The 23678-nt window shown below is 35.6% G+C and overlaps 3 protein-coding genes across 4 annotated transcripts; 1 reads left to right on the forward strand and 2 right to left on the reverse strand.

The window, feature by feature from the left end:
• The first annotated feature begins 737 nt into the window (after positions 1 to 737).
• On the forward strand, positions 738 to 10628 carry LOC107459475 (probable LRR receptor-like serine/threonine-protein kinase At1g53430). The gene is made up of 24 exons (XM_052251650.1): positions 738 to 1073; positions 4848 to 5056; positions 5245 to 5316; positions 5468 to 5536; positions 5632 to 5703; positions 5789 to 5860; positions 5963 to 6034; positions 6135 to 6206; positions 6324 to 6395; positions 6510 to 6581; positions 6658 to 6729; positions 6870 to 6941; positions 7092 to 7157; positions 7312 to 7371; positions 7447 to 7485; positions 7566 to 7612; positions 7720 to 8087; positions 8188 to 8383; positions 8482 to 8619; positions 8930 to 9042; positions 9168 to 9378; positions 9467 to 9704; positions 9795 to 9945; positions 10104 to 10628. The coding sequence occupies exons 1-24, from the start codon at positions 738 to 740 to the stop codon at positions 10518 to 10520; spliced, it is 3306 nt and encodes a 1101-aa protein (XP_052107610.1). The 3' UTR covers positions 10521 to 10628.
• A 341-nt stretch (positions 10629 to 10969) lies between these two features.
• Positions 10970 to 15962, reverse strand: LOC107459802 (periodic tryptophan protein 2). Its single transcript, XM_016078069.3, has 7 exons — positions 14580 to 15962; positions 14064 to 14315; positions 13869 to 13961; positions 13211 to 13582; positions 11995 to 12339; positions 11646 to 11873; positions 10970 to 11559 (listed from the first exon to the last, which is right to left on the reverse strand). Exons 1-7 carry the CDS (start codon positions 15789 to 15791, stop codon positions 11389 to 11391), a joined length of 2673 nt encoding a protein of 890 aa, XP_015933555.1. The 5' UTR covers positions 15792 to 15962; the 3' UTR covers positions 10970 to 11388.
• A 2914-nt stretch (positions 15963 to 18876) lies between these two features.
• On the reverse strand, positions 18877 to 23430 carry LOC107459853 (BES1/BZR1 homolog protein 4). 2 transcript variants are annotated; one of them, XM_016078145.3, is made up of 3 exons: positions 22892 to 23430; positions 19308 to 20041; positions 18877 to 19192 (listed from the first exon to the last, which is right to left on the reverse strand). In XM_016078145.3, exons 1-3 carry the CDS (start codon positions 23102 to 23104, stop codon positions 19177 to 19179), a joined length of 963 nt encoding a protein of 320 aa, XP_015933631.1. In that variant the 5' UTR covers positions 23105 to 23430; the 3' UTR covers positions 18877 to 19176. The 2 variants fall into 2 exon arrangements, with proteins under 2 accessions (XP_015933631.1, XP_015933632.1); XM_016078146.3 differs by lacking the exon at positions 18877 to 19192 and having other exon boundaries at positions 19304 to 20041.
• Positions 23431 to 23678: the final 248 nt, after the last annotated feature.

The following is a 23678-nucleotide window of genomic DNA, read 5'->3' on the forward strand; positions in this document are numbered from 1 at the left end:
CCTTAGATACCAAATCGTACTAAACCCTTTGTGTTATATAGTTTAATTTTGATGCCTCAATCATATCCATTCTTTTAAATGATCATTCACGCGGTCAATATAAAATATAGTTATTTTTATTTTTGTAACATTATGTAATTAAATTGACATATAAGATTACTTTACACTGACAGTGCATCAAAATTAAATTTATATTTATATATATTATTTTATATATTTTTCTTCTAAATAATCAATCAAACTTGATATAGTAGAATAATCAAGTCTATTTATAGTAGTATAATAAAACATTTTATGAAATCTCAAATATATATTTTGCACAATAATTAATGCAATAATTGATTATTACCAAACCTAAACTCAATAAATAAATGATTATATATATATATATTACTCATTAGTTAGTAATAATTGATTATTACCAAACCTAAATTCAATAAATAAATGAAAACATTTATATAGTTTATTTTAGGTTAAGTACGATTTTGGTCTTTAAAATTTAGGTCAAAATTTTTTTTTATTTAACTTTTTTTTAATACAAAATCGTTCCTAAGGTTTAACTTGGTTTTAAAATTGTCTTTTTTACTAAAATTTTAAAATTTTGGACCAAATTACTTCTAAAAAAATTATAAAATAAAAAAATAAGAAAAAGAACGTGTTTGAAGTTGAAAGAAAAAAAGAACCACAAAGAAGAAGGAGGAGAAAAAAAAAGGTGGTGACGGCGCCAGCGAGGGAGGATGGACGTTGCACGCTGCATCGTCGTTTCTGTTCCTGCGGCAATGTCTGACGTCGACGCCAGCAGATCAGCGAGGGAGGACGTCGTACGCTGTGTCACCGTTTCTGCTCCTACGCTAGTGTCTGACATCGACACCAGCAGATCAACGAGGGAGGACGTTGTGTGCCAGTATCCCCGTTTCTGCTCCTGCGCTAGTGTTCGACGTCGACGCCACCAAATCGACAAGGAAGGACGTCGTGTGCCGTATCGCCGTTTCTGCTCCTACTTGTCACTCCCTCGCTGCTCACCATTGCTCCTCGTCACTCGTTGCTCACCGTTGCTCCTCGTTGTTCCGTGGGTTCCAATTCTTTTTTTTTTATATTTGAAATGCAGATTTGTTGATTCTTTAGTACTGGTTTCTACTTTTGCTTGTTGTTTATTACATTGTTGATTCATCTATTTTTGGTTCTTTAATGTTTGTTGATTTGTTAATTACATTTTTTATTCTTTTGCTTCTTTTTTTTTGTTTATTACATTATGCTTCTGATTTCATTGTTATTGTTGCTGATGCTGTGATGAAAAAGAAGAAAAAGAATAAGCGAAACTAAGTATTTTGGTGAAGAAAGTTTGTTGGAGAAAGTTTGTTGGAGAAAGGTTTTTTTGGTGTGATGGATGATTTTAAAACTAAGTTGAACCTTAAGAATTATTTTATATGCAAAAAAAAGTTAGATACGAAAAATTTTTCGACCAATGCCTTAAAAACTAAAATCGTACTTAACCCGTTTTTTTTTATTTTAAAAATAAAAATCTATTTCAAGTTCAACAAAAGATACTTAGAAGTTCCATCACTCGGAAGTTCCTGATTTGATTCATGACAAATAAATAGATATAGAGTAGACACACATGGCTTTAAAACGTTTCTCTTTCTCTTATTGACTCTGTTTCGCTCCCACAAATAATAACACATAATCATAGCTACTCTTCTTGTCTTCTTCTTCTTCTTCTTCGTCCCTTTCACAAAACCAACGGGAAATTAAATACGGTGGCCAGCAATAATTAATTACACACCATATCATGATGAAGGTGGAGTTTGTTATGCCAACAAGCTCCAAAAACGTCAAAGCCTTCTTCATCATCGTGTTCCTTGCCTTCAATTGCTTTTTTTTTTTTTTTTTAAAGGAAGAAAAAACTGCCATAAAAAATAACACTAACGCTCTTTTCTGGCAGAAAAGAAAAAATGTTTGAGAACTTTGTGTTAACGATCTGTGTGTGAAAATAAGAAAGAATGAAAAGTTTTGCATTATAACCGTTTCGAATTGTATGAATTAAATTAAATAGACACACATATATATACAATCAATCATTTTCGTAGAGTTTGAAGTGATTGTCCTTGTTTTTGGCATTGCTTTTGATTACCTTGTTCTGTTTTTGCCGAATAAAGTTTGTGTTCTTTGCTCTCTGCTTATACCTCCAGAATTTATTTATTTATTTATCTATCATCAACTTCAATTGCTATTTCTTTTATTATTTTGCTGTTTGGGTTTTTTTATGGCAGTTACTAGATCCAAAACTTGAATTGATCATGGTCAATCTTCCTATGTTTCTATTACTTGACACATGAATTTATATTGTTTTTTCTTATTGGAGCTTCTGCACTTTCATGGCGACATGTTTTACTTTTCTGCTAGCAATAATGGCGAATTGTTTATCATACACTTCCTTATTTATTTTTTGGATGACGTAGATTTTTTGTAGATGGACTTGTCATTTGTTTTTGAAGGTTTTTGGTGTTCACAAAAATAATGATAGAGTCATGTACTTTTATTATATTTATTTGAAACTCGTTTTTCTTTTACCATAAAATGAAAATGAACTTTTAAATCGGAATTTTTAAAAATAATGTTAATAAATTTTCACTAAATAAAATATCTTGTACGCATTGCTGTCCCTCGTCAGAATGTCCCATCCTTACATGCAAAAGGGGCCACTTCTTTTGTAATTTACTCATGTATGAGATTGAATTATTAAATATTATTATATTGGAAAAGTATAGGGTACCAACATATTATTCGCCAACTTCTGCCAAATCTTATTTATATTTGTGTTTCATGAAAGTGTGTTCGTAAATGTGTCTAATAATTAATATATTTTAAATACATATATAAAGAGACACATCCATAAAATATATCTATAAAGACACTTCTATTAAATACAGTTATAAAAAAGACATTTTTATTAGACACATCCATAAACACACTTCCAACAAACACAATTATAAATAGAAGTTGGCAGATATACTGTTAGTAACGTAATGGAACCGTATTATATTTATCTATCTATTCTATCATATTTACTGTGTGACCCGTGTTTTCTTTATCAATAATAGATAGAAGATATATTCTATGTTTTGTTGTAGTCAAACCAAGGAATGGATCATGCAGCTCATAATTTTATAATGATGTAAAGGGGACTTAAAAAAAACACAAAATAAGTTGTTTCATATATGGTTACGTTGAATAATTGTGTATATACAAGATGTTTTAAAATTATTGACCAAAATCATGGTTTGCTAAAATCATATTTCTCCTATCCCCACTTGTGTTTCTTTAAATTTATTACTAAAGCATTATTAGTAGTGTACCAAAATGGAATACTTTTCATGAATGGAATTACGTGCTGTAGTATCGTGCATACTCTTCTTATTATTAGAACTGGCTATTTGGCTAATCATAGCACTATTTTGTAATTAATGCCTTATTAAGCCATATGTGTTCTTAAACTTGACTTTTCTTCATACATTTTGTGGAAAGGAGAGGTGCTTCTTTTTATGAGTTCAGTGTTTTATTCAAACCTGCTTTGTGTGTCGGCTAGTAGCATATTTATTGGCCTCCATTAAAAAATAAATAAATAAAGGTGAAAACTCAGGTGAAGTCGATCGACTTCATGTGAAGTTGATATTTGAGAGTTGTTAAATAAAAATTTAGTCAAATCAGTCAAATCATCTAACGACTCTCAAGTATCAACTTCACATGAAATCAACTGCACCTGAGTTTCTACCGTAAAGTGATTCATAGTTAATAGCTCGATTTGAATCTATACGTTAATGTTATTTAGTGAAGCAACCTTAGAACTTAGAAGTAATCCCATAATTCTTTGATTAATAAACACATGTAAATTCAAACAGAATTTTTTACCAAAAAGAAAAACCAATAAAAAAAGGCATTTTAAATTTCTTAACATCTTTTTTGTGAAAAAAGTTGAATGCGCAACCAAACATGCAAAATTGGACGATAAGCCTTGAGAGAATATGAAAAGATCATTGAAAGTGACTTGTAGCATATAGTTGCATGAAAAGTTCAATTTTCGTTAGTATTTTATATTCCACGCCAACCATGTATGACTTTGTTAGCCGTCAAACTAAGTATAACGAGTTGTGTCTTTATTATTCTTCTTTTTTTTTCATTATTATATAATTATAATAGCATCGCATTCATTTATTTAGGCTATTGACCACGTGAATGCGATAACAATGATATGGCCAGTTAAAATCTTTTAAATCATATATGAGAGTTTCAAGTTGATATAGTAGCCCAAGCATGTGATTGTTGACTAGGAATATCTCTAAGTCAATCTAGAAATATTAATTAATTGAACCATCTTCAATTGACATGGTTGAATTCGTATATTGTACATACATTATTTACTTTTCAATTAATTAAATACTATGGTTTAAAAGGTGGTTAATAAAGCCTTGGTTAATTCATTTACTTGTCCAATTTGATGTGACTCGCGTTCACGTACTATTGATACCTTGTATTTGTTTTTAAGATATGTTATACGTACATAATAACACACACCTTTTATTTTATGCATTTTGTTAATATATAGAGTAAGTAATAATAATTTCGTATTTAAATTGGTGTTTAATTTTATACATTTTTGAAATTTAAAAACGAAAAAGATAGAAGAAAAAAAGTATATGAAAAATAAATACCATTAAATCTTTGAATTGCTATCTCTATTGATTCAATATTCTGTTCGATTTCTAGAATCTTGAACAGATATAAAATACTTTTATCACAAGTTAACTATATTGAAAACAACATGAAATAATGCATGCAGATAAATAAAATTCAATTGGATTGTGTATTGTGTTACAGTGAAAGTGCTACAAACAATATCAGATAAAGTGAAGAACCTGAACTGGAAAGTAACACAAAATTCATGTAACGTTGATGGAGGATTTGGAAAACAAGAAGCCAATTTAGGGTCTCAAGTCCTTAGGAATATCACATGCAATTGCTCTTTCAATAGTAACACTCTTTGCCATGTTACAAACATGTAAGTCAATTTTAATTTTCTATCAATGTGTTTAATTTTCAATGATATTGTATCTATGCAGTGAATGTAAAAAGTAGTTATCAAATGTTAGGTGGCAATACGTGTTAAATTTTTTTTTTATGGATAAATATATCAAAATTAAATTGTTATTTTTGTTATTAATAACACAAAAAAATTGGCTATGATAGTGTTCTCAAGGGTCTCAACATTTCTGGAGCTATACCTGATGAATTTGGAAATCTAACTCATCTGGTGGAACTGTAAGTGTTTTTCTTGTTACATGTTCATATATCTTGTGAGTCTGTTAGAAATTTTGAATGTGCTTAATTTTGTAGTCATTACTTGACTTAATTGTATATGATTAATGTAAGATAGAATTTTTAATTAACTGAAATTTTTGTAATTTTGCAGTGATTTAACTCGCAATTATTTCAATGGCTCAATTCCAAAGAGTCTTGCAAACATCCCACTTGCTAATCTGTAAGTCACCATTACTTTATTTTATATCTGTGTTATTGTTTTCTTGCTCTATGATTCAAATCACTAATTAATCTACGATTATTACTATGCTTAAGGTCACTCTTGGGAAATAATCTTAGTGGTCCAATTCCCGCTGAAATTGGTGACATTGCTACTTTGCTTGAACTGTAAGTGTTTGATAAAATGACTGTGTCAGATTGGTTAGTATTTGAAGAGGAAGAATAAATTGAATTTGTTAATCCATGGTAATAGGAACTTAGAAGATAATCAACTTGGAGGATCCCTTCCACCTAGCCTTGGAAATTTGAGCAAATTGGATCAATTGTAAGAACTTTTATTGATTGATTTCAAGATATATTTTTCATTTAATGTGGATGCATTTCTTATGTATCATGATTTCATCTTGCTTTGAAAATGCACATGCAGACTTCTCTCTGGAAATAATTTTACAGGGGCAATCCCAGAAGAATTTGGCAAACTAAAGAATCTCACTGGGTTGTAAGTGATATGATTTTATATAACTTTTTTTATTTACCTTTTTCTTTAATTTCTTATTATGTCTGGGTTAAATTCTGAAATCACTTGCCATTTTCTGCAGTAGGATAGATGGAAACAGTTTTTCTGGGAAGATACCAAACTTTTTTGGGAACTGGACCAAAATTACGAGAATGTGAGTCTAAAATTTTGCTTCATGCATGATATTTTTTCTTGTTAAAGAAGAAAACAAATGCACATAATTCGGGTTGCTTTTGAGTTAATTCGGTGAGGCGTCTTGTATTTTTTATAGGGATATGCAGGGAACATCCATGGAAGGCCCAATTCCTTCTGTTATATCTGAGTTAACAACTTTGCAAGAATTGTGAGTACTTTCTCTGTTTAAACTTTAAACATATTCTTAAATTGCTGCATTGTAGAATTCAATCTTCAACAGAGACAGATGTTCTTTCCATTGATGAAATGTTACATGTATCAGGAGAATAACTGATTTGAAGGGACCACCTATGACATTTCCTAATCTTACAGAGTTGAAGAGCTTGACCAGACTGTGAGTATGTGAAGAATTATACAAGATATAATTCATTTACCCTTTTTACTAACTCATTCAGTTTTTGGTGACATAGGGAATTAAGAAATTGCCCTCTCACTGGTCACATTCCACCCTATCTTGGTGAATTGCAACGTTTAAAAACTCTGTAAGTTGTTGTATGCTTTGGGTATAACATTTTCACTACATATCTGTTTATCTGAAAATCTATATGTACTTTTAATTCAATGATATATATGGTAAAAAGAATAGAGGAATGAGTTTGAAAGATTTGTTCTTTTGTTGCAGAGACCTGAGCTTCAACAGGTTGAATGGTTCTATCCCAGATTCACTTGGGAACTTGCAAGGACTAAATTACCTGTAAGTGTACAATTTCTTTTCTCGGATCGGATAGTCCAGAAAGGATATGGTAATTCCAACTTGTAATTTGATCTCAAGAATGTTGAGTGCTTTGCTTTTATTGATTTTAACTTTCTCTGATATGATGAAGATAAGCTACTGATGATGCAGGTTCCTGACTAACAATTCTTTGACCGGAACGATTCCTTCATGGATACTAGGCAGCGACCAGAACATGTTAGCATATTTTGCCGAACTTTTCCCTCTTTATTTGCAAAGTTTAGAGTCAGTTGTTCAAATTTAGCTATTACTAAAGAATACCAACACCATAGACTTGTCTTTAGCAGTCACTGAATGAAGTTACTAAATTGCTTTATGTTCTCTCTTTCAGGGATTTATCTTACAACGATTTTACATCGCCTTCTCAACCTAGTTGCCAACTTCAGGATGTGTAAGCTTCTCTGTCTAGAAACTACATAAGCATTTCATATATTCCAATGCTAAGTTCTGTATAATTATTGAACAGGAACCTAGCTTCCAGCTTCTCTTCCTCAGCGAGCACTTCGTAAGTTTCTTTTAATGGTTTAGTTTATATTCTATGCCAGCTTTAAATAATCTGTTAAAAACAAACCTCATGTCTTGTAGAACTACATGCTTAAAGAGGGGCCTGCCATGTTCAGGAAAAGCAAACAGTAAGTGTCCAAACATAGTAGTTAAATGATAGTTACTTTTGAAGTAATATTTAACAAAAGAAGTAGTTGTTTCTTCTTCTCAAAAGTGATTCACTATGTTTATGCAGCTTATTCAATATTCATAAACTGTGGAGGATCTGAAATTGAGGCTGAGGGCACAAAATATGAAGCCGACGTCAGCAGAAGCGGCACTTCAAACTATCATAGTAGTAGCAGCAAGTGGGCTTACAGCAGCACAGGAGCATATCTAGGAGATACGGATGCTCCACATGTGGCAACAAATGATTTCAATTTGAATATTAGTGGACCTGGATACTACCAAACTGCCCGCATTGCCCCTTTGTCTCTTAATTACTATGGCCTCTGTATGAAGAATGGAAATTATAAAGTGAAACTTCATTTTGCTGAGATAATGTTTTCTAATGACCAAACATTTAGCAGCCTTGGAAGGCGTATATTCGATGTTTCAGTCCAAGTGAGCAAAATTTTTGTTTTTCGCATTTTACCAAAATTTGTGCACCTGGTTTTACAAGATAACAAAAGTTTTCAATGTTTTGAATTCTTTTTCATGGCAGGGTGTTAAATATTTGAAAGATTTTAACATTGCTGAAAAAGCTGGTGGAGCTGGTAAACCAATTACTGAGGAGTTTGATGTAGATGTTAATGATAATACCTTGGAGATACACTTGTCCTGGGCAGGGAAAGGAACTAATGCCATTCCTGTGAGAGGTGTATATGGACCTCTTATATCTGCCATAACTGTTACTCCAAGTAAGTAATTTCAACCCTATTGTTCTTGTCCTTCCTTTCTTTTAAGTTTTGTCTATCATATTATTTCATGTTCTAAAGACTCTTCTACTTTGTTTTAGACTTCAAAATTCCTTCGAATGGACTGTCTACTGGAGCAATTGTCGGAATTGTGATTGGATCGTGCGCATTCGTCATACTGATACTATTTGTCCTTTGGAAGATGGGTTTCCTATGTGGGAAAGATCAAACAGACAAAGGTAATTTCACAAATAGAAGGTTAAAAAAATGGTTAGCAGCCAAGATACTTCTATTAAGATTATATTATTTCATAGCAAAAATTTTACTGCAAAGATCCAAAATGATATCTTGTGATATTCTTTTTGAGGTGACAAAATCATGTGTTTTATGTTATTTGAAATTGCTGACTTGGTTTCTGATCATTGTGTTGCTTTCTTCCTGGAACTTCTTCCCCACTAATCATATGTTTTTATCACCCCCCTCTTGTCTCTCTGTTTTCATGTGTACTTTTTCATTCTGATTAACTTGTATAAACCTACCTTGTTGCAGAACTTCTAGAGCTGAAAACAGGCTATTTCAGTTTAAGGCAAATTAAAGCTGCTACTAATAACTTTGACCCAGCAAACAAGATAGGTGAAGGAGGATTCGGACCAGTATACAAGGTAACTTTGAATGGATTATATTCATCTTGCTTGAGCAGTATGAAGTTTTAGAACATTAGAAATCACCTCATACACCAATAAGTTCGCTATGAAGACAAAGATGCTGAAAACATTTCCTATTCCAGGGCGTACAGCCAGATGGTACTGTAATTGCAGTTAAGCAACTCTCGGCCAAATCAAAGCAAGGGAACCGCGAATTCGTCAATGAAATAGGCATGATATCTGCTTTGCAGCATCCAAATCTTGTGAAGCTTTATGGTTGTTGCATTGAAGGACACCAATTGCTGCTAGTATATGAATACATGGAGAACAATAGTCTTGCTCGTGCCCTTTTCGGTTAGTACCTTTTCTTACGAACAACTCATTGTGTCTGTGGTGTATGTTCCTAGTCATATCTAACTGAAAAAGAAAATTTTCCCTCCAGGTAAACAAGAACAGAGGATGCATTTGGATTGGCCTACAAGAATGAGGATCTGTGTTGGTATAGCAAGGGGTTTAGCTTATCTACATGAGGAATCAATATTAAAAATAGTCCATAGGGATATTAAGGCAACCAATGTCTTACTTGATAAGAGTCTGAATGCTAAAATCTCTGACTTTGGTTTAGCCAAGCTTGATGAAGAAGAGAATACCCATATCAGCACAAGAATAGCTGGAACAATGTTAGTATCTTGCCACACCACAGCATTTTATGTTTTGTATTGTTTTATGAACTCACTGACTCAATGATACTAAAATTTTTCTATTACCAGTGGTTACATGGCCCCAGAGTATGCTATGCGGGGTTACTTGACTGACAAGGCAGATGTCTATAGCTTTGGCATTGTGGCGTTGGAGATTGTTAGTGGGAAGAGCAACACAAACTACAGACCAAAAGAGGAGTTTGTTTATCTTCTGGATTGGGTAAGTTGCAACTGCATGTCGCTTTGAGTTTTATGTTAACCTCAAATGTTGTGTGGGATCATTTGGGTGCAAGATCACCAAGTTACTTTTTGACTCTTCTAAAGTTTAGATTTCATTTTGATTTTCTAATTACTATTTTTCTTTCCATGCCACTAAAGGCCTATGTTCTCCAAGAGCAAGGAAACCTTCTGGAGTTGGTTGATCCAAGTCTCGGTTCAAGCTACTCCCCTGAAGAAGCCATGAGAATGCTGCAGTTGGCACTCTTATGCACCAACCCATCTCCTACTCTTAGACCACCCATGTCATCTATTATAAGTATGCTTGAAGGGAAGACTCCGATCCAAGCACCAATAATCAAGCGCAACGAGGGTGCACAAGACGCAAGATTCAAGGCCTTTGAGATGCTGTCACACGACAGCGAAACAAATATTTCTTCTGCATTCTCACAATATAGCCAAGAGCAGAGGAGCAGATCCATGAATGGACCATGGGTTGACTCCTCCGTCTCTCTTACTAGTGGAGAAGATTATTATTCCTCAACCAATAACCTTATAAACAGTTCGCGCAATGTGTGATTCTGTTTGGACCTTGAAATTTGGGAGGCCAACTCACATTAAATTCATATTCTTTTTGTAAATCATGTAAGCACTAAGCAGCAATAGATTAAGAGTGATTGCATAGAAGTTTTCTTTAGACATGTTGGTTTTGATCTAAGAATGGAGAAGTTTTTACTCAAAATATCAAACTTGTTTCGCATTATTCACTAACAAAACGATGTGCACGGATGAAGTGTTCTGTTTGCATTAACTTCTCATCTAAACATTTAGTAAAATCTAAGTTCATGTCGCCTTGTACCACTCACCATATGGTATAGGACTTACATTGCCTAACGTTCACCATATGGCATAGGACTTACATTCCGTAACGTCATAGCAAAAGGGGTAAGAAAAATTGGGCATCTGATCCCATTGTTAAATAAAAAGTACAAAAAAACATGGTGAACTTCATGTAGTCATGAACAATATTAAATAATACAGAATTTTATGTATAAATTAAATCAATCCCTAAATATTTGATTCCAAACACTAGTTTGATGTCATACAAAATTGAAGTACAACTGTTACACAGGACATTACTTAAGAGCATGGCATTTTCTCGTCAAAGTTGAAACCTGCAATACCCCCTTCAAACTAAACATAATGCACGCCTTCGAGCTACAAAATTGGAGCAATTTTTTTAACTCAATTGGAATTCTATTCAAGGACGAATTCCCTTTACAAACACTAAGATGCTACAAGGTGATACAAAGCTATGCCTCATCAAATATTTGATTCTTCAGAGGTGTAGCACGTTGAGCTCATCATGTACCATATTATAAGCATTCCTGTTGGAAGATCTCTGTTGAGCAAAGTTGTAAAAATCCATGTTAATGAATTGCTGCGTTCATTCCTTGGCACCTGAAGAGCATAAATATCGCAGCATATATTCATTGGAAGAGCATGTATCAGCTAGATCTTGATGTATTATAGTGATTGCTTTCTGCAAAGATTTTAATGATGGAAGCAGATTTCTAGACATCTGTTGAATCGAATTCCCGTGGGCTTTGCAAAGCTCCTGCCATTTCAGATGAGATTATTTTACAGGAATAATCTGATTTTTATGCCTAAAAAAGAGGGAAAACAAATAAAAGTATAGAATACCTGACTCCATCTGAGTACAAATTCCAAATGTGGGCAGTTTTCTATAAGATCTGCAAGTGCTTCAATTAACCGCTTGAGATATCTAGAAGGAATTGATCTGGCAACTGCAGGAATATCGCCTGGCATAACAGCAAAGATACATTTTTTTATTAAAGAGTCTTCATTTAGGCGAAGGCTAAGTACCAAAGCTCTGCTTGGTTGATTTTCACCAAGAGCTTCCTCAACAGCCTGTTCAACAATGTCAACTCAAGTCACTAATGACATTAAAAGAAGGTGAATTATTATACATTTATTTCCAGCAAGTTTTTCTAAAACAGTATCTGAAAGAGAAAACTTGAAGAAGAAGTACCTCTGGTGTAACATTTATGTCAAGGTCTGTTGGATCAAATATGAATGATTCATCAACAGAGTAAACTAAGACTCCCTCAGTTGTTGCTGCTACAAAACTCCTGCCTGTTGGTGCAATTCTTAGGCATTTTGTTTGAATAATAGGCCTCCCACGGTTAGGCAGGGAGCCTGGTAAACCAAATCCTAGGTTCACTCTTGTTTGTTTGTCAACACCATCCTCAATGTCACTGTTATCATCATCGATTAGATCTAGTGGGCCAGCTTCCGTCATATTCTTGGAGTTTAAGAAGTCAAGAACTCCATCTAATGAAAGATTGAGTGTTATCTGGAACCGTCGCAGCAGTACCTGTATTTAACAGATTCCGATTAATAAAATGACCTTACTATGGTATGACATGTTAGCAAGATCTGCAAGTGGGCAGAACAGTCTATTTTAATCAGACATAGTTTTGAGCACATTAAGCAATATCCCACTCAAGAAGAAAGAAGACACAATGAAATGCGCTACATAAGCCTACAAAAAGCAGGAGAGTAAGTCTAGAAAACAAGGCACTTGTCATGACTGAGAGAATGCATCGATATAGGTCAATATTAAACTGCGAGAAACATATTGGCCAGGAACAAAATTTTATTCAATCCCAGATTTACTTTAGTAGTTATCAGAAAGATATATGAAGATTCTGAGCATCGGTCTTTAAATGATTCTGTGTTTGATTAACTTACTGGGCAGCCAGGTAGGCGGATAAGATCAAGAATTTACAAAACCATATGTATCCCAAACATTCAAGAAATCCATGTATTAGAAGACATCTAAGACTTGCAACCAATCCATTAAACTAATGTTATGCAACACTATGCTGCATTCGAGCTTTAGCATTTTATTTAAACAGAATGCTACCATAGAAAGGTAAATTTCAACAATGTCAAATTGTCAAAAAAGATGCTATATTATATTCCATGAAGGTGTCATGTTTGTTAACTGTCTAAAAGCCCCACATCCAAACCATATCTGTTTACCCCCCAAAATGTGTTGATGTTCAATTTAAAAGTAGAATATAACCTTCAGTATAGTATTTGCTATTTAATCAATAAATAAATAGCTTACTACTGTCAGAAATAAAACTTTCAGAATCCATTTAATAGGCTTTGTGCTGTGACTTCTAGATATGCAAAATTCTACATAATAAGGAGAGATTCATAAATGCAAGCAAGCCAACCTGATCAGCAACATCATACATACAGATATATCTGCTAACGCCCCCAGCTAAAATATAGCTTCCATCGGCTGAATAGCATAAGGTTGTGAAGAACTTTCCTGAACTTGAATTAGCACTTGTTCTACGGTCAGTCATAAGACGCCCTCCAGCAATATCTCTGGCACCCTCTATGGTATACATTAGCAAACCCTCTATTGGATCCCAAAAATGAATTTGCCCATCTAATGTGCTGCAAGCTAACTGCCTTCCATCAGGACGATAAACAACAGTGAGAACTTCGTGTGTATGAGGAAATGTTTCAACTGCCCCTTTTCCATCAAAGACATCCCACAACCGAACAGTTTTGTCCCATGATGATGAAGTCAAGATATTCTGCATCAAAAAAGAAATGATGTTAGGCTTCCTATAAATAGCAGTATGGCACAATAAATGTAAAAACCATGGAAATAAAATACAAAACAACATATTTTAGTAGTTCCCTCCATTGTCAACTCTCGGGACATTGTATAGATATCTGACAATATGGACTTATACATGTTACTATTATTTTATAAAACTGTAAAAACTGAACCATGGCTTCATTGGAACAAATGAAAACTAATACAGAAAATGGATCACAATAGCTTGTGCAGATAAACATTAGAACGAAAAGACTAACATTTGTTGGAGAAAACATCAACGCATGAACAGGACCTTCATGACCACTAAGCACATCCAACAAACGGCCAGTTCTCATTGACCAGACAAAAATCTGTTACACATAGCAAAAAGGGTGAAAATATATTTATCGCATATTATATACTATATATGTAAATAATGATACAATCAGAAACATCCTTGCATGAAAGGATACCTCAAAATAATCTTTAGTACCAGCACATATCACTTCGCCACTTTGATCTGCTGTCAGAGAAACAAACTGTCTTGAAGAAGGGGTTGTAAATGTCCTAAAGTTTCGGTATCGTAATAAATCCCAAGCTCGAACAGTCCCATCAAGAGATGCACTAAGCAGACAATTGTTACTTGCCATAAAATGTAGAGCAGTAACAGCATTAGTATGCTCAGAAAAAGTAACAAAGCAAAAGCCTGAGGAAACAGTCCACACCTGTAGCAGAGAAATAGATAACTTTCACTTGAATTCAAATTTAAGCTTGTTCCAGAATTACAGAACTCAATTTTAAACTGATGCAGTATAGTAATACATATATATTATCGAAGACACTACAAAACCAGGGTTTAATCTTAAACAATTCTAAAAGAAATGAACGCACTTCCAACCTTGCGAAACAGAGATATTATCAAACGTGCAAGGTAACAAATTAAAATGGATCAATTTTCGAATACAAGAATATCATTCATTCTCAAATACCTTCACTTTATTATCATCTGCTCCAGTAGCAAGGAGTTGTGAATCCGGCGAATAAGCAAGGCAGTTCACATCAAAGTAGTGACCCTGCTGTTTCAAAATGTAGCTCTCAGAACGCCATTCCCACACAAGCAACTGCCCAAGTTTCGCACATCCAAAGGCCAGCCAGTTCCCAAGCTCATTGAAGACCACCGTGGTGATCTTCTCCCTCGATATAGACAACAAGTGAAGGCACACAAAATCCGGCATCTGATACAACCCGAAAACTCCATTCGAATACCCAATAACCAGCGTGTCCAGCCCTCTATGATAATCACAAGCAGTCACCTTCTCCGGCGCCTGCCCAAGAAAGTCCTTCCTCAACAACTCCCACTTCCCCCTGCACAAATACCCTTCCTCATCATCAATCTCACCATCACATTCCTTTCTCTTCTTCACAGCACCATTCTCAACATTCAAATCCCCCTCTGCATCTCTCTCTGGTGTCCCCGGAGACTCCGGCTCCGAACCCTCAGCATCCATAGCATCACTCACACTTCCATCAACAAAACCCCAGCTAAACAAAACTCCATCCCTAGCAACAGTATAGGCCCTACGAACCCTATTAGTCTTCGGTTCAACGGCGAAAAACGAACCTACAACAGAATCCCTATGCCCTAAAAGCAAGAAAGGCCTATACCTCAAAGCACCTTTCTTCGATTTCTTGAGGTACAAGATTCTTGCAGTGAGGTCCTTGGACCCTGCGAGCAAGTAATTGGAGTCAGGACTCCAATCCAAGGTGGTGACCTTGCCATCGAAGTCGGCGAAAGTGCGGAGGAGCTCGAAGGGGAAATATTCCCGGCGGAAGCCAGGGGAGCGCCAAATCTGGACGAGTTTACCGGCGGCGATGGCAATTAAGGATCCGTCGGGGCTGAACTTGGCGACGGAGACGGGGTGCTTGAAGGAGATGCGATGGAGGACGACACGGCGGCTGAGGTTGATGAAGTGGCAGCGGTTGCGGTCATCGACGGTTAAGAGAAAGGTGCCATCGGGGGAGACGGCGATGCGGGAGATGTTGGAGGAAGACTGACAAGGGAGGGTAGTGGTGTGGGACTTGAGGAGGTCGGTGACGGCAACTCTGTTACCGACGGGTGAGATTAGGAGGGTGTTGTTGGAGATTACGGTGTTGCCCCCTCTGTAGGGGGCTCCAAGAAGGTTCTGGAACCTGAAATTCATTATTTGGTGTTAGAGGTTAGAGGTGAGAGGTGCTGCTTTTGAAACGCATCAACGGAGGCAACAACGCCAACCACTCCAGTCAAGTGCTCTTTCCCGCTCTCACGGCGGCTATTTTGTTATGTAATCAGGGTTTTGCAAGGGTTTCTTCTTTTTTCGTTATGTGATGGATTATGGGCTTTAAGAAACAAAAATATGAAACTTGTTCACCTAAAAAAATATATGAAACTTTATGGTCATGATTTTTAATGTTAGGAACTTAGGATAAAAAGTAGTTAATTTTGGGGGATAAATTTTAAGAACGTTATGAAACTTTTTCTTTGTAAAAGCAAATTTTATTCATAGAAAAAACCAAACAACACTTATAAATAGAAAAAAAATATTATATCTAATTCTAAAAAGAAATTAAATATTTTTTATGTTAAACTATATAGTGAGAATGAGTACAAATTTATATTCCAGGGAACTTAAACAAATGAAAATAGAAATAAATTTAAATTTTTTTATTTTAAGATCAACACAAATATACTACAATATTGTTAGATATTCATTCTTTTTTTAATCAACCTAAATATTTTCTTGATCTTAAAAAAAAGTTTTTTCATATTTTCTTTTAAAATTTGAGATTTACACTATCATACCAAACTCACCTATGACAAATATAGAATTTTTTATTTAAATTAATAAATATAATATTTACAAAAATAAATAAATGGTGAAATAATTACAAAAATGCATCTTCGATTATATTTCGGATGCTGAGGGTATTTTTTAAGAATGAGCATATCTCAGATGCACAAATCTCGTTCTGTGATAAAATGACTGCGAGTCATATCTCGGATGCACCTGTGATATAAACATGAGCTGATATCGGATACTGAGCATCCGAGATACATGTGTTTCGTGATGGGGGGTCTTAGCATTCGAGATAAACGCATTTTCCTAATGCCCCCCTCAGCATCCAAGATATAGTCAAAGGATATAATTAGGGTCTCAGCACCCGAAATATGTGTATTATGGTTTAGATGACTCTGTACCCAAGATATGTTGTAAAATAAGCCTATTTATAGAGGTCATCCCAATACCTCCCCTCACACAATTCACAAACGAATCTTTTCTTTCTCTTCTTTTCGTTTTATTCTGATAGAGAATAATCAATTCTTCTTTGTGGTGGTTTATCCGAATAGGATAGTCAAATACGGTGATGAAGGAGTGAATTTTGAGTCTGACAAGACTGTCATGTTGCGTATTTACCGGATTGATAGCTTGGATGCACTAAAGACGATTATGTTGAGAAATATGAGAGAGTAGGAATGAAGGAAGTTGGGCGGGTTGCATATAGATTTCTGCACGCACTTCCGAACGGTGGATTTACCAACCAGTTATTTTGGATTGATGGGGATCAGCATGTGAGAGTAATGTTTGACGTATATACACCGCTAATGCCGCAACATGTGATGGAGTTGTATGCTGCGGTCCGTGACAAAGTTGGTGGTGGTGGGCCGTCTCCTTTGACTCCTGAAATTGTGCCGTTCGAGGCGACACCAATCCACTATGTCCAGCCTCATGATATTGCCAACGAGAACGACGGTGAGATATTTTTTGATACTACTAATATTAAATTTGAATAATATTTTTTTATACTACTAATTTTAATAGAAATGTAATTGACAAACAAAAAATTAGTAATTGTATCTTTCTTCTTAAAAAATTTTCAATAAAATTATCTCTCTCCTTTAATTCTTCTCAAAATCTCTCTTATTCTTTCCTATTCTAAAACATTTTTCTTACATTATTATATTTTGCTGGAATATATATATATATATATATATATGCTCAAAATCAAAATTTATGTATGTTAACCTAAACAAAGTTATACCACTATTTTTTTTTCCATTACGGTATTACTTACATATAGGATGTAATGGTAGTGATATTAAAAGAAAAATATTATAATCTATCTTAAATATATATGAAACACACAAAAAAAAAGTTATGATCTTTGCATTGCATGTAGTACGCTTAAAAAGCAATTTCTTTAGCATATGTAATAATAATAATAATAATTAAGTAACAAATTTTCAATATTTTGTAAAGTTTGAAATTGAAGCAAAATTTGTGAATCTTCTTGAATTTTGACTTTTAATGTCACTACCATTACATCCTATATGTAAGTAATACCGTAATGAAAAAAAAAGATGTAGTAGAAAAAAAAGTGGTATAACTTTGTTTGGGTTAACATACATGAATTTTTTTGAAAAATTTTTTAAGAAGAAAAGATATAATTACTAATTTTTTATTTGTCAATTACATTTCTATTAAAATTAGTAGATCAAAAAATATTTCAAATTTAATATTATCAAGAAAAAATAAAAAAAATTATATAAGGACTAATTTGACTAATTTTTAAAATTTTAGGAATGAAAATGACTTACGTCTGAACTTTCAAGAACTATTTTAATTATAAATAACTTATTTATATGTCAAGTGATACGTGTCACTGATCTGACACGTCAACCAATCATTTTGTGATACGTGTCATTAACCCACCACGTCATCATCCAACTGATAGAAGGACTAACGTGACCAAGTCGTGTATCTTTCGGAAACGATTTCGATTAATTTTGTCTTTCAAAGACCAAAATAGAGATCAGGATATTTTTCAGGAACGATTTTGACTATTAACTCTTACTTTTATTTTAACTAAATATTTTTTGTCCAAAGTAATAAAATAGTTTGAAAAAGAGGCAGCCTATCAAGTCGCCAATCCGCCAAAAAGCAGAACAGTATTTCCACACCGTGTTTTTAGGCGGGACGGGTCGGCCTGCAGGCTTTGGCAAGGTAGGGCAGACATGCCGGTTGCCACCCCTACCTACTTTTGGGTTGTTGAGCAATTAACAGTTATTATAAAGAGTTCTTACTTCTTATGTCATGAATGAGGCATTTTGAGAAATGTAATTTTTCAAATGATGTTGGTAATTCTTGAAGGAAACATCCCACGGCCATACTTTGAACAAAGGTTAAAGTTTCAGTGCAGGCTCCCTAATAAAATCAGAAAAACAAAGAAAACATCCCATGGCCATTCAAGTACACTTCAATCTCCAAGTAGAATTTCATTCAATATCATACCGAGATCCATACACGTATATTGATCTTTCTAATAGAATTCAGGGTTTGTGGACACGACACTGACCAAGTCAATGGCAGCAAAACGCCTAAACCTAACTAGTGTATACAAAACTACTAAATAAGTTAAGACCTGATAAAAAAAATTAACAAACCAAACCATCAGCAGTTGCTTGTGCTCACTATGGTTGTTCCCTTCTCCAACTTTGTTACAGAGCAGACAAAAAGGGTGTCAAAGTCATGTGAACCACTGGCTGTTCATTTATGCAGAAGTTTGCCTGCAACATAACAAAATTTAGGTTAGGAATTTATTGAGAGAATATATTTTGATTTCTCATACACCTGCATGGGAATATAACTTTTAAACACTTGATAAATTAAGATCCTAGCTACCTGGTTTTTGAGCTCCCGAGGGTGAGCTCAAGATCATCTGACCCAATAACGATCCTCTCTCCTTGCCAGGCATTCACAAAACCTTTTTTGGTGCTTCCAAAGGCAAACTCATCTGAAGCAGCTTCAGCCATCAGAATATCTGTTGTGTGATCAGAGCTTGCGGCGACAACAGGAGAACAAGTACCACTAGGAATTGGCGTCCAGTTGCAGGAGCTGCTGCCACCAAGAGTCTCCTCCTTGACGCCAAATGGGTTTGAGGAGACCAGGCTGAAGGTTGGAGAAGTTGTCCCATCACCCTGTGGAGCCCTAATCTTGCCGAACCAATCTTGGTCAACAACTTGGCGTCCAGGGCTTGGAGGAGTGGAGGAAGGCATGAAAGAGTACTGCTGTACACCCACCATGGGATTGGCAGGCTGGTCTTCCCATTCAGCTCGCGCAGATGGAGAGCTCAGTGGAGGAGTGACAGGAGCACTAATTGAGCCATTATGAATGAATATTTGGTGAATCCTTGAAGAGGCAGCTGACGATGATCCAGATGAGAGGTTCTTGAGCCATGGAATGAGTGAATTCGGATCAGCATTGGCATTTGTGGCAAAGGGAGATGAGCGCGGGCTAGGGAACGAAGAAGATCCTGGGCTGGGATTATAGGAAGCACAGGGACTTGGATGGAAAGATGAACATGGGGTTGCCACTGCAGAACCACCAACTTCCAAGCGTTCAACAGGTTTGCATCCCTTCATTTACAAATTGTTCAAGGTTAAGAATCTAGAGATAGCATGTAAAATTGTCAGAATGAAACAACTAGAATTTTTATAATTAAAATATATTACATAAGCAACGACAGAGATCCAAATTACAAAAAACAATGTAGCAATTTCTTCATTAACAAGGTTTTCGCGGTATAACCTAACAAGCATGCAAATTAAAAATTCAATACAAACAACATAATCATTCCACAAACAACACAATCGTCCCATAAACAACATAACCACCAAATGTTCAATTCTACATAAAAGTCCTTGAATTAATAACACAAACACAAATAAAATGTTGTGATATAATGTTGTATTACTAAAATAGAATTGGTTTTCATATAAACAAGTTTTAAACTATCAATTGAGGATCTTAGCTCAATGGTAAAAATCTTTTACAATAAGTAAGAGGTATTTGGTTCAACACCTACCTATAACATATACATATATAAGGTGCGGGTTGGTCGGATAAGGTTGAAACTCAAACGGCACCCTACCTGACCCACGCTCAAACCCGCTCCGCAGGTAGGGTGCATGTTGCCACCCCTAACATCAATTACTTGTGAACTCAAAAAAAAATGTGAACTCAAAAAGAAAATAACTGAGCAAACCTGTTCCCTGTAGGGCTGGCAATGGGTAGGGTAGGGTAGGGTTTGGACCCTACCTTAACCCTACCCGCGGGTTGAAAATTTCATTAAAACTCTACCCTACCCTACCCGCGGGTTAAGAATCTCTCAACCCTAACCCTACCCGCACCCTAAAATTCTAAACCCTACCCTACCCGCAGAAATATCAAATTTTTTCAAAGTAAATATAAAATTCAATTATTTCGAATTTTATATGTATTAATAACATAAAAAATAAAAAACTAATGCTCTAAATTACTAAATTAACTAACTAGTTTAGTGGTTGTTCACTTATTATAAGTCATTACATAAAAAAGGTTGTGGGTTCAACTCTCACTTCCTTCACTATATAGAGAGATTTTTATAAAATATGTGTTATATATGAGGTGCGGGTAGGGTAGGGTAGGGTACACCCTAAACCCGTACCCTACCCGCAGGCATACCCGGACCGTACCCTACCCTACCCGCTGCGGGTAGGGTAGCCTACCCTACCCGAACGGGTTGGACCGGGTTGGGTACCCGCGGGTAGGGTATGAATTGCCAGCCCTAGTTCCCTTTCATAATACCACAGTCCACAGGTAAAGTTCTCACATATGCTTGTACCCCAAAAAAAAAATGATCCAAACACTTCTTAAATCATAAAATCACTATTAATAGTAACAATAATTTGTAATTATATATCCAACATTGGTGGTGTAAAACATAGAATTATTTAAGTAAAGCATAGAATTTATCAATAGAGCATTGTAAGCAATCAATCCAGCACATAATGCAAAAGGGACCAAGTTGAATATAGAACATTAAATACACAAACTGTACAACTAATCTTACAAGATTAGTTTCCTGTAGTTTTACCTGATTCAACTCAATTTCAAGTTGTCATTCTTACTTTATTCAATTACATCCATTCCATTACTGATGAAGACCAGCTTCCAAAAGTTTGGCATTGAAGAGTTTAAACATATTTATATGTTCATATGCATTAAATTTTTAAACAGAATACATCAACCTAGATGCCAAAGTCTTTAGAGAGCAACTACAAATTTCCAAAACATCACTTAACACCTTAACTCAAGTTACATTAATTATCACAAGTAGTTTGCTTTTAACGAAGATAGAATATTGTACAACACCCCCGCCCCCCTCCCCCCTCTCTTTTTATTTTTTCTCTATTTTTTCCCCTTCTTTTTCTCTCCAAAACACACGTGCTTCCAACCCCTTTCTTTACCAAAAACAATTTAAAAAAAAAAAAGAGAAAAAAAAAAAGCAAAGAAGAGAAACCAAACCAAACCCAGAAAAAAGGCCCTATTCAGCATAAACAAATCTGGCGAGTCAAAACATGCTACATCTCCAGTAATAGCCGGCATTATTGAACACTTTATGTAGGGCGTCATCAATAAAGGTGGGTGGCCACTGCAGAAACAAATAAATACAACTGCAAAATCCCCTTAAAAAAAAAACAGAAATATCACGGGTTTTCAAGGAACCCCCCTCTTTTCTCCCCAAAAACAAATGGAAGAAAGAAAAGTGGCTATCCAAATCAGAGTACCATGCAATGTCTGCAAAAGGCTTCTGCCATGTTACCCCTAAGCAAGCGCGCGCACACACAAATAAATACATTACCAATGACTATGAGGACACTTTTTAAAGCTGACAAAACTACCCCTTTAAACCCCCTCTAATTCCCACTTCCCGGTATCAAATGCAAGATGATTTCCACCTTTCTGGCACTCCCTCGAACCCATAATGGCCATTTTATTCACATTCCTTTACCTCGAGATCTATGCCTTCATCCTATCTATCGCATGAGGACTAAAACAACACACCATACAACGAATCTTTTGTTCTCCATGCTCAAGAGAGAGAGAGAGAGAGAGAGAGAGAGAGAGAAGGCACAATAGCTTAGCTCCAACCAGATCTAACGTACACTGGTGAAGTGAAATCCCCTAAAAAGCAATAGAATCAACACCCAAAACTAAACACCAAAAGTCCAAAAGAATTGCAACACTAACATCAGCATTTTAACACTGCAAAATCAAAATAAACTCAAACTCAAACCTCACATAGCATCAAAACAACAAAAGATGATCACAAATTCACAATCAATTTTTGCATAACAGCTAACAAATTTAATTTAAACAACCAAAACAAAATAGCATTGTTCAACAGTAACATCAAAGGTGAAGCTTTTTGCCTATTTCATTACCTTCCGATACGTGGTGCCGTCAGGTTCAACGGTCCAACCGGCTTCGTTGCACAGCGCCTTAAGAACTTCGTTGTTGTCGCAGTGCTTCGGGAGCTTGTAGTTTCCGTACATTCTCAGCCCGGCGAAGATCTTGGCGGCGATCGCCCTCCGCCGCCGCTCCCTCCGCTTGTTGTTCTCCCTCTCCTTCCAAGTAGGCTGCCTCGCCCCCGTCATCTCGCCGGAGAAAAATCCTCCGGCACAACCACTACCGAAGAAACCCTTTTCCTCTCCTCAGAACCAGCGAATAAATAAGGATCAAGAAAAACAACCGATTCGAACGTGGCGGCCGCGATCCCTGCGTGTTATCCGGCGAGATCGCTCATCGGAGCGGTGGTTGGTGTCGGCGAGCTTGGAATAGTGGTAACTCGGGGTAACTCGGGAGAGTGGAATCGGAGGAAAACGACGCTGGATTATGGAAGAGTTTGAATCGAAGGAAGGTGATCGGAAAATGAGGAACGGGATTTTGGAGACTTTTGTGAGAAAAAAAGAGAGAGGAGCGAAGAGAGTGTAGCCGGTGAGAAAGGGTTGGGTTAAATATGTTTGGGGGAAAATTAATTGACCTTGGTTTTTCAAAGTTATTACGATTGTGCCATTTATTAATTATTGTTGTGGTCTGTGGCTGTGAGTGGAGTTGTGTGATTTCGTACGTGTCTGACTCGACTACGTGCCTATGGTTGACTGAACCCCAAGCGCTGCCCCTCCACATGCAAACGATGGATTAAGATTTAAGATGCAAAATGATCTCTTA

Source organism: Arachis duranensis, chromosome 7 (genome assembly GCF_000817695.3).
Source record: "Arachis duranensis cultivar V14167 chromosome 7, aradu.V14167.gnm2.J7QH, whole genome shotgun sequence".
NCBI lineage: Eukaryota > Viridiplantae > Streptophyta > Magnoliopsida > Fabales > Fabaceae > Arachis > Arachis duranensis.